Raw genomic sequence first — 11,094 nt, forward strand, 5'->3', positions numbered from 1 at the left:
AAAACAACTGGAGCTTTCAGGTGCCTCAGTAGCCCCTGGAATCACGGAGAAAGTTGACTCCCCACCCAAATCTGAGATGGCGCCCTGGGAGCCAGGAGTGGCCAGCAGGCTGCGGGATGGCCGTGGGCTCGGCAAGATGCAGCCCCATGGGGCAGCACAGAGCCCGCCTCAAGCCACGGGCTGAGTGCCAGCCACCAGGAGCCACAGCAGCAGCAGCAAGTCCAGCTGTGGCAGAAGCTGATGGAGCTGCCACTGCTTCTGTGGGCGGCTCGCGCTGTGGAGGAAGAACCCGTCGTTGGGGGCCAGGCAAGTGACCGCTGCATTTTCTTACCCTCTGTCTTTCATGTCACAATCTGATGCCATTCAAAAACAGCAGCATCACGCTGCAGTAATGCCTTCGGATAAATGCTTAATCTAAAATCATCCATTCCCCATGTCCCTGTTCGGGGGCGCTCTGCCAAGGACTGATACATGACAGGCCCCTTCGCAAGGGGCAGAGACAATAGCAGGCCCTGCACTAAGGGGAGCATAGGAGTGAGCTGCTTCCTTCATGTGCCCCAGGGATGTGCATTGTCCCAAAGGGGTTCGGAGACATGGTGGGACGACTGGAGCAGCTGGATAATCATAGACTCATAGAATATCAGGGTTGGAAGGGACCTCAGGAGGTCATCTAGTCCAACCCCCTGCTCAAAGCAGGACCAATCCCTAACTAAATCATCCCAGCCAGAGCTTTCTCAAGCCTGACCTTAAAAATATCTAACGAAGGAGATTCCACCACCTCCCTAGGTAACCCATTCCAGTGTTTCACCACCCCCCTAGTGAAAAAGTTTTTCCTAATATCCAACCTAAACCTCCCCCACTGCAACTTGAGACCATTACTCCTTGTTCTGTCATCAACTACCACTGAGAACAGTCTAGATCCATTCTCTTTGGAACCCTCTTTCAGGTAGTTGAAAGTAGCTATCAAATCCCCCCTCATGCTTCTCTTCCACAGACTAAACAATCCCAGTTCCCTCAGCCTCTCCTCATAAGTCTTGTGCTCCAGCCCCCTGATCATTTTTGTTGCCCTCCGCTGGACTCTCTCCAATTTTTCCACATCCTTCTTGTAGTGTGGGGCCCAAAACTGGACACACTACTCCAGATAAGGCCTCACCAATGTCGAATAGAGGGGAATGATCACATCCCTTGATCTGCTGGCAATGCCCCTCCTTATACAGCCCAAAATGCTGTTGGCCTTCTTGGCAACAAGGGAACACTGTTGATTCATATCCAGCTTCTCGTCCACTGTAACCTCTAGGTCCTTTTCTGCAGAACTGCTGCCTAGTCGCTCGGTCCCTAGTCTGTAGCGGTGCATGGGATTCTTCCGTCCTAAGTGCAGGACTCTGCACTTGTCCGTGTAGAACCTCATCAGATTTCTTTTGGCCCAATCCTCCAATTTGTCTAGGTCACTCCAGACCCTATGCCTACCCTCCAGTATATCTACCTGTCCCCACAGCTTAGTGTCCTCTGTGAACTTGCTGAGGTGCAATTAATCCCATCATCCAGATCATTAATAAAGATGTTAAACAAAACTGGTCCCAGGACCGACCCCTGGGGCACTCTGCTTGATACCTGCTGCCAACTAGATATCGAGCCATTGATCACTGCCCATTGAGCCTGATGATCTAGCCAGCTTTCTGTCCACTTTATAGTCCATTCATCCAATCCATACTTCTTTAACTTGCTGGCAAGAATACTGTGGGAGACTGTATCAAAAGCTTTGCTAAAGTCAAGATATATCACGTCCACCGCTTTCCCCATATCCACAGAGCCAGTTATCTCATCATAGAAGGCAATCAGGTTGGCCAGGCATAACTTGACGTTTGGTGAATCCATGTTGACTGTTCCTGATCACCTTCCTCTCCTCCAAGTGCTTCAAAATGGATTCCTTGACCTGCTCCATGATTTTTCCAGGGACTGAAGTGAGGTTGACCAGTCTGTAGTTCCCCTGCTTCTCTTTCTTCCCTTTTTTAAATATGGGCACTATATTTGCCTTTTTCCAATCGTCTGGGACCTCCTCCAATCGCCACGAATTTTCAAAGATAATGGCCAATGGCTCTGCAATCACATCAGCCAACTCCCTCAGCACCCTCAGATGCATTAGATCTGTACCCATGGATTTGTGCATGTCCAGCTTTTCTAAATCGTCCTTAACCTGCTCTTTCATCACTGAGGGCTGCTCACCTCCTCCCCAGGCTGTGCTGCCCAGTGTGGCAGTCTGGGAGCTGACCTTGGCTGTGAAGACTGAGGCAAAAAAAGCACTGAGTACTTCTGCTTTTTCCACATCCTCTGTCACTAGGTTGCCTCCCCCATTTAGTAAGGGGCCCACACTTTCCCTGACTTTCTTCTTGTTGCTAACATACCTGAAGAAACCCTTCTTGTTACCCTTCACATCCCTGGCTAGCTGCAACTCCAGTTGTGCCTTGGCCTTCCTGATTACACCCCTGCATGCTCTAGGAATATTTTTATACTCCTCCCTAGTCATCTGTCCAAATTTCTACTTCTTGTAAGCTTCCTTTTTGAGTTTAAGCTCACCGAAGATTTCACTGTTAAGCCAAGCTGGTCACCTGCCATATTTGCTATTCTTTCTGCACATCAGGATGGATTGTTCCTGCGTCCTCAATAAGGCTTCTTTAAAATATAGCTAGCTCTCCTGGACTCCTTTCCCCCCCATATTAGCCTCCCAGGGGATTCTGCCTATCAGTTCCCTAATGGAGTCTAAGGGTATGTCTACACTACGACATTAGGTTGATCTTATAGAAGTCAATTTTTAGAAATTGTTTCACCACCCTCTTTTTCACTAAGAGGGTGGTGAAACACTGGAATGCGTTACCTAGGGAGGTGGTAGAATCTCCTTCCTTAGAGGTTTTTAAGGTCAGGCTTGACAAAGCCCTGGCTGGGATGATTTAACTGGGAATTGGTCCTGCTTCGAGCAGGGGGTTGGACTAGATGACCTTCTGGGGTCCCTTCCAACCCTGATATTCTATGATTCTATGATTCTATGATTGCGTATGTTCACACTAAGCGCATTAAGTCAGCGGAGTGCATCCACAGTACCGAGGCTAGCGTCGACTTTCAGAGCACTGCACTGTGGGTAGCTATCCCACAGTTCCCGCAGTCTCCGCTGCCCGTTGGAATTCTGGGTTGAGCTCCCAATGCCTGCTGGGGCAAAAGCATTGTCGCAGGTGGTTTTGGGTACATGTCGTCAGTCGCCCCTCCCTCCGTGAAAGCAACAGCAGACAATCATTTTGTGCCTTTTTTCCGTGCAGACGCCAAACAGCTGTCAGCAGACAGTGCAGTAGGATTGCTAACCTACATCGTCATCCACCGCTTCCGCTGCAACTCTGCTCTGCTGCTCTTGTCTCAATAGCGAATTTCTCCATGTTGTCTGTCATGTGCTCCCGGGTACTTGTGTTCTTCCTCGGGAAATGTGCGCGGTGCTAACCGTCATCCTCCACCGCTTCCGCTGCAACTCTGCTCTGCTGGTGCCATGAATCCACTTCACAGGTCCTCCCATCGTTCTGTATAAATATCTATTCTTGTGGCATCCGTCGTCATCCACCACTTCCGCTGCCACTCTGGTCTCCTGCAGACGCCATACCACGGCAAGCATGGAGCCCGCTCAGATCACCGCGGCAGTTATGAGAGTTGTAAACAACACGTGCGTTATTCAGCAGTATATGCAGAATCAGCACCTGCAAAAGCAGGCAAAGAGGTGATGGCAGCGCGGTGAGGAGAGTGATGAGGACATGGACACAGACTTCTCTCAAAGTACGGGCCTCGGCAATGTGGACAACATGGTGGTAATGGGGCAAGTTCATGCCGTGGAACGCCGATTCTGGGCCTGGGAAACAAGTACAGATGGGTTGACTGACTTGGTTAGACCTCAACGAAACCAATATTCCCATTGTTATTGCTGCTTGCTGTGTGCTCCACAATATCTGTGAGAGTAAGGGGGAGACGTTTATGGCGGGGTGGGAGGTTGAGGCAAATCGCCTGGCGGCCGATTACACACAGCCAGATACCAGGTTGATTAGAAGAGCACAGCTGGGCACCCTGCACACCAGAGAAGCTTTGAAAACCAGTTTCATGACTGGCCAGGCTACGGTATGACTGTTCTGTTTGTTTCTCCTTGATGAAAACCTGCCCCCTTGGCTGACTCTACTTTCCTGTAAGCCAACTGACCTCCGCTCTTCGATCACTGCTTTCAGAGGCAATAAAGTCATTATTGTTTCAAAATCATGCATTATTTATTAATTCATCACACAAATAGGGGGATAACTGCCGGGAGGGGTGGGTGAGGAGGGAAGCACCGGCTGGGGTGGTGGAGGAGGGGAGGACAAGGCCACACCAAAGTTCAAAATTTATTGAATGCCAGCCTTCTGTTGCATGGGCAATCCTCTGGGGTGGAGTAGCTGGGTGCCCGTAGCCTCCCCCCCCACCCCACCCCCCCGCGTTCTTGGGTGTCTGGGTGAGGAGGATATGGAACTTGGGGAGGAGGGCAGGCGGTTATACAGGGGCAGTAGCAGCGGTCTGTGCTCCTGCTGCCTTTCCTGCAGCCCCACCAGATGCCAGAGCATGTCAGTTTGCTCCCCCATTAGACTCAGCATTGCATCCTGCCTCCCTTCATCGCACTCCTCGCTCCTCTCATTGTATTCATTTGACAATTTCCTGGTCTCTGCCATTGTTTTCCTCCACGCATTCTGCTGAGCTCTTTCAGTGTGGGAGGACTGCATGAGCTCTGAGAACATTTCATCGCGAGTGTGTTTTTTTCGCCTTCTAATCTGCGCTAGCCTCTGGGATGGAGACGATAGGGGGAGCATAGAAACATTTGCAGCTGCGGGAGGAAAAAAAGGGAGAGCAGTATTTAAATAGGTACATTTTAGAGAACAAAGGGAAGACTATTTCACACTGAATCAAGCGATTCACATTACATAGCACATGTGCTTGTGGTACAAGGTCGCATTTTGCCTCTTACATTGAGTGTCTGCCTGTGGGTGTGAGACATAACACATGCTCGGCTGGGCAACAGAATTCGGCTTGCAGGCAGCCATGGTAAGGCAAAGGGTTTTGGCTTCTTCAACCTTCATAACATGTGGGAATGGTTTCAAACAGCAGCGCCCTCCTTTCCCATACCAAGCAAAGCCCGTTGGGTTAGCCATTTAAAAGGAGGGGTTGCGGTTTTAGGATGAATGTGCAGCACAACCCAAAACTGCCCCCCCCATTCTCTTGGATGATCACTTCACCGTCCCCCCACCCCCCACCGTGTGGCTAGTATCAGGGAAGATCCCTGTCCGCCAAATGCAAACTGCTCAGCATGAACGAGCCTCCCCCCACCATGTGGCTAACAGCGGGGATGATTTCTTTTCAGCCAAAGGCAAACAGCCCAGCAAGAACGGGCACCTCTGAATGTCCCCTTAAACAAATTTCCATTATTTGAACCAGGTGACCATGAATGATATCACTCTCTTGAGACTAACACAAAGAGATAAAGAACAGATGTTGCTTGAATGCCACCAAAGCCCGGGCCCATTCGCTGCAATGTTTTGTACTGCAGTGATTCCAGACTACTTGCTACTGGCTTGGTGTGGTAAAAGTGTCCTACCATGGAGGACAGAATAAGGCTGACCTCTCCAGAAACCTTCTGCAAAGGCTTTTAGAGTACCTCCAGGAGAGCTTCATGGAGATGTCCCTGGAGGATTTCCGCTCCATCCCCAGACACGTTAACAGACTTTTCTCGTAGCTATACTGGCCACGAATGCATTCCAAGTCTTCAGGGCAAATTAATCATTAAACACACTTGCTTTTAAACCCTGTATTATATTTACAAAGGTACACTCACCAGAGGTGCCTTCTCTGGCTTCATGGTCCGGGAACCTGCCTTGGGAAGGTTGGGAGGGTATTGGCTCCAGGGTGATAAACAGTTCCTGGCTGTTGGGGAGAACGGTTTCTCTGCTGCCTGCTGCGTGCTATCCTCCTCCTCCTCCTCTTCCTCATCCACAAAATCCTCATCCCTGTTGCGTGAGACTCCCCCCTTGCAGGTGTCCATGGACAGTGGTGGGGTAGTGGTAGGGGCACTCCCTAGAATTGCATGCAGCTCATCATAGAAGTGGCATGTATGGGGCTCTGACCTGAAGCGACCGTTTGCCTCCTTTGTCTTTTGGTAGGCTTCCCTCAGCTCCTTAACTTTCAGGCAGCAGTGCTGTGTGTCCCTGTTGTAGCCTCTGTCCATCATGCCCTTGGAGATTTTGGCAAATATATTGGCATTTCGTCTTTTGGAACGGAGTTCTGCCTGCACGGATTCTTCTCCCCATACAGCGATCAGATCCAGTGTCTCCCGTTCGGTCCATGTAGGAGCTCGTTTGCGATTCTGGGACTCCATGGTCACCTGTGCTGACGAGCTCACCACACTGTCCAAACAGGAAATGAAATTCAAAAGTTCCCTGGGCTTTTCCTGTGTACCTAGCTAGTGCTTTGGAGTTGAGAGTGCTGTCCAGAGTGGTCACAATGGAGCACTCTGGGATAGGTCCCGGAGGCCAATACCATCGAACTGTGTCTACACTACCCCAAATTCGACCCAGGGAGGTTGATTTTAGTGCCACTCCCCTCACCAGGGAGGAGTACAGAAATCGATTTTAAGAGCCCTTTAAGTCGACAAAACAGGCTTGGTCGAGTGTATGGGTGCAGGGTTAAATCGACCTAACACTGCTAAATTCGATCTAAACTCATAGTGTAGACCAGGGCTTTGTCTGCTAATCCTAAAATATTCTGAAGAGCTCAGGAAGAGATGGCACTTCCCCTGGTGCACACACCCTCTTTATATATACACCTTTCTAGGACAATCTAGCCCCTAATTAATGTTTTTAAAGCCTATAGCAGACTCCTATTGGCTGTATAGATCACGTGTTGTGAGAGATCAAGAAGGTTTTCTTACCTGCAATGTCTGTCTCAGAATTGGCATGTAATGTTGTTAAAGCTAGAATGTATGGGTTTGCACAGGAGGGTTTGCTGGAACTACGGATGTGCGGGGTGCTGCAGCACCCCCTGACTTGAAGTGGCTGCTATTATATATAGGGTTTACAGTTTCATAGAATCATAGAAGATTAGGATCGGAAGAGACCTCAGCAGGTCATCTAGTCCAACCCCCTGCTAAAAGCAGGACCAACACCAACTAAATCATCCCAGCCAGGGCTTTGTCAAGCCGGGCCTTAAAAACCTCTAAGGAAGGAGATTCCACCACCTCCCTAGGTAACCCATTCCAGTGCTTCACCACCCTCCCAGTGAAATAGTATTTCCTGATATCTAACCTAGACCTCCTCCACTGCAACTTGAGACCATTGCTCCTTGTTCAGTCATCTGCCACCATTGAGAACAGCCGAGCTCCATCCTCTTTGGAACCCCCTTTCAGATAGTTGAAGGCTGCTATCAAATCCCCCCTCGCTCTTCTCTTCTGAAGACTAAATAACCCCAGTTCCGTCAGCCTCTCCTTGTAAGTCTTGTGCCCCAGCTCCCTAATCATTTTAGTTGCCCTTCACTGGACTCTCTCCAATTTGTCCACATCCTTTCTGTAGTGGGGGGCCCAAAACTGGATGCAATACTCCAGATGTGGGGTAGGGATAGCTCAGTGGTTTGAGCATTGGCCTGCTAAACCCAGCGTTGTGAGTTCAATCCTTGAGGGGGCCATTTAGGGATCTGGGGCAAAAATTGGGGATTGGTCCTGCTTTGAGCAGGGGGTTGGACTAGGTGACCTCTTGAGGTCTCTTCCAACCCTGATATTCTATGTGGCTTCACCAAGTTTGGTTCAATGGCTCTCAGCACCCCCATTATACAAATTGTTCCAGCACCCCTGCAGGAAGAACCAACCTACAAAATAATTTCTAATAAAGAGCATTTCTTCCGACTAAGCACTGGAATCAACTGCTGCAATATTGATTAGCCTAATCAACCAAATGATTAGTTTTGTAAAGACTGTGTAACAGCAGACAAAGTATGTCCAAGTCCAAAATGTATACCCTTTATGCAGGGTTTTGCATTCTTTATATATTTTTATTATTTCTTTTATTTTTAGCTAACATAGAACTTGCTAAGTGGTTGCTAACCTATACGATTCTAAGCTAAGTTTATGTAAATTTATTTCATCACTGCCATCATCTGGAATTACAAACTATGACTCACCTGTGCACACATTTTACCTGCTTTAACCTTTCAATAGCTCTCACTTCCTTTTCTTAGCTAATAAACCTTGAGCTAGTTTTCTATAAAATAGGCTGCCAACATTGTCTTTGGTGTAAGGTCTAGAGAACCAACTGATTTGGGGTAAGTGACTGGTCTCTTGGGACTGGGAGCAACCTGATGTGGTGTGATTTTTTAAGTGACCTTTTATCACAAAGTCCAGTTTGTCTGTGTGGCAAGATAGACTGGAAAATCTAGGGGGAGTGTCCTGTGACTCCATGGTAAGAGTGGTACAGCGATCCAGGAGTTCACATTTGTTACCGGCTTCGTGAAATCTAATTACAGAACACACCATCAGCTTAGCCTGTCTCCCTGTTTTCTGACAGTCTGCGCTGAGGTCGGCACTCACAGTCATGAGCCACTCCACGTAGCCTGACATCTAAGTCTTCAATAAACATTTAATTAAAAATTAAAAGAATGGAAAATAGTCTGGAGCTAACACCACCCATCAGATTCTTAAGGGGAACAATTTAGCTAAGAGCTGAACACAGAAGGGACTGTAAAATGGGAATGTTTATCCCCCTCGGAAGGGCGTGTCCCGCTCCCAGCACTGTGTGGAGAACAGCGCACTCAGCTCACCAACATCCTAGCCGGCCGGCTCCTTCCTTCCCCCACTGTCTCGGGCTAGGCTGGCACGCTGGGAAAGCCCAAGACCCTCCGGCCTCGGGCGCTGGCAAGGTGGAGCGAAGCCCTGCATGTGCCAAGCCTGCACCTGCATGTGCCAAGCCTGCACCGCAAAGCTGTGGAGTGGCGGGGGGGCGGGGAGTGATTTCCAGCATGTTCACCTCCTGACCCTCCATAGCAGCCCCCCCAGGCAGGGGCTTAGCACCCTCTTCACCAACCCCCCCGTCCCGGGTCCTGCCCCCAGGGTCCTCGGGGCTGCTGCATCCCCTAGTCCCCCCGCTGAGCCACCTCTCTGGCTGGGTTCGCTGAAGGTTCCCTGGGCCCTGGTGCACAATGCCTCCTGTGTGAAAGAGGTATACGGGAGTGTGTGCGTCACCTCTCCCCGTGTGAACCCTAAAGCCTTAAAGTTAAGATGGCAAATAAAAAGAATCCAACTACATAGTATAGAGGTGGGCAAACTATGGCCCACGGGCCACATCCGGCCTGCGGGACCCTTCTGCCCAGCCCTGGAGCTCCTGGCCGGGGAGGCTAGCCCCCAGTCCCTCCCCTGCTGTCCCCCCTCCCCGCAGCCTCAGCTCACTGCACCTCCGCTGCAATGCTCTGGGTGGCACGGCTATGAGCTCCTGCAGGGCAGCATGGCTGGCTCCAGCCGGTAAGGGGGCACGGGGGGTGGATAAGGGGCAGAGGGTCCCGGGAGGCAGTCAGGGGACTGGGGGCGGTTGGATGGGGCAGAGGTTCGGGGGGGCAGTCAGGGGACAGAGAGCAGGGGGGTTGGATAGGGAGTGGGGTCCCAGGGGGGTGGTTAGGGGCAGGGGAGTCCCAAGAGGGGGCGATCAGGGGACAGGGAGTGTTGGATGGGTCGGGGGTTTTGAGGGGGGCAGTTAGGGGGCAGGAAGTGGGAGGGGACGGATGGGGGGGCAGTCTGTTTGGGGGTCACAGCCTTCCCTACCCAGCCCTCCATACAGTTTGGCAACCCCAGTGTGGCCCTTGGCCAAAAAGTTTGCCTACCTGACACAGTATTTCTTTTAACAGGGGCTCAGTCAACTTGCTGTTAATTTGACCGTTTGTACTGCATAGTTCTGACTGATTGCCCTTGAACTCGCCTGAACGAGTAATTTTACCAGCTTAGGGAAATAGGGTCACCCTACCCAGAGGCATTCACTGCCACCCTCCCTCGGGGATTCTTTTTAGGGCAGCAGCTTTTTATTTTGCCAGCAGCTCTCCAGGAGTCCTGCTGACGAAGACTGCACCAGAGACAAGCTGGCTGGCTGTGGGTCCCTGCCTGACACAAACCTCCTCACTGGATTCTCTACTGCAGGTGCCTTGTGCAGTGCTTAATTTATGCTGGGGCTTGCCAGGGCTCTTTCATGACAAATTAAGCACTGAGGGGAGGCAGAGGGGCCCAGAGGGGATGGGGGAAGCCCAGAGAACCCTCCGGGACCAGGGCCACCAAAATACATCCAGTTCACCATTTCCCCTATGGCTGGCCCTGGCGGCACTGCCTTCAGAGCTGGGTGGCTGGAGAGCTGTGGCTGCTGGCCAGGAGCTCAGAGCTGCCAGGGCCATGAACTGCCAACCCTAGAGGTGTGGGGGCTCAGCCCTGGCACAAATGAAGCACCGGCTGGATATACATTCTGATGGATGGGGATGCTCCTGTCAGACCAGCAATAGACTGAGGCTCACCAGCCACAAGCGGCTCTTTAATGTGTTTCCTGCTGTCAATTAATCACACTTAATGTATGTAATTAATGCAAAAGATATTAACTAGATTTAAAAAGTCATAATTTATCAGTTTTAATCCACTGTTAAACAATAATAGAATACCAATTTAAATTTATTATAAGTATTTTTAGATATTTTTCTACATTTTCAAATATATTGATTTCAATTACAACACAACACAGAATACAAAGTGCACAGTGCTCACTTTATCTTATTTTTATTACAAATATTTACATTGTAAAAATATGAAGAAACAGTATTAAATTCACTGCATACAAGTACTATAGTGCAGTCCCTTTATCGTGAAAGTGCAACTTACAAGTGTAGAATTTTTTTTTTACATAACTGCACTCAGAAACAAAACAATGTAAAACTTTAGAGCCTACAAGTCCACTCAGTCCTACTTCTTGTTCAGCCAATCGCTCAGACAAACAAGTTGAAAAATCATGGAAAAATCATGGAGCAGGTCCTCAAAGA

The 11,094-nt window shown here is 49.8% G+C and overlaps 1 protein-coding gene across 1 annotated transcript; it reads right to left on the reverse strand.

Moving 5' to 3' along the window:
* Nucleotides 1-4,506: 4,506 nt before the first annotated feature.
* LOC125625081 (myb/SANT-like DNA-binding domain-containing protein 7) lies at nt 4,507-6,606 on the reverse strand. The gene is made up of 2 exons (XM_048826683.2): nt 5,882-6,606; nt 4,507-4,876 (listed from the first exon to the last, which is right to left on the reverse strand). The coding sequence occupies exons 1-2, from the start codon at nt 6,419-6,421 to the stop codon at nt 4,829-4,831; spliced, it is 588 nt and encodes a 195-aa protein (XP_048682640.2). The 5' UTR covers nt 6,422-6,606; the 3' UTR covers nt 4,507-4,828.
* Between the last annotated feature and the right edge of the window lie 4,488 nt (nt 6,607-11,094).

The sequence above is a fragment of the Caretta caretta genome, chromosome 21 (genome assembly GCF_965140235.1).
Source record: "Caretta caretta isolate rCarCar2 chromosome 21, rCarCar1.hap1, whole genome shotgun sequence".
NCBI classification, from domain to species: Eukaryota; Metazoa; Chordata; order Testudines; family Cheloniidae; genus Caretta; species Caretta caretta.

Bases quoted from the DNA above. Each gene is read 5' to 3' on its own strand.
- LOC125625081 (XM_048826683.2), bottom strand. From the start codon at position 6,421: ATGGAGTCCCAGAATCGCAAACGAGCTCCTACATGGACCGAACGGGAG. The intron at 4,877-5,881 runs GTGAGTGTACCT...TTCCTCCCGCAG, and splicing joins AGCCAGAGAAGGCACCTCTG to CTGCAAATGTTTCTATGCTC.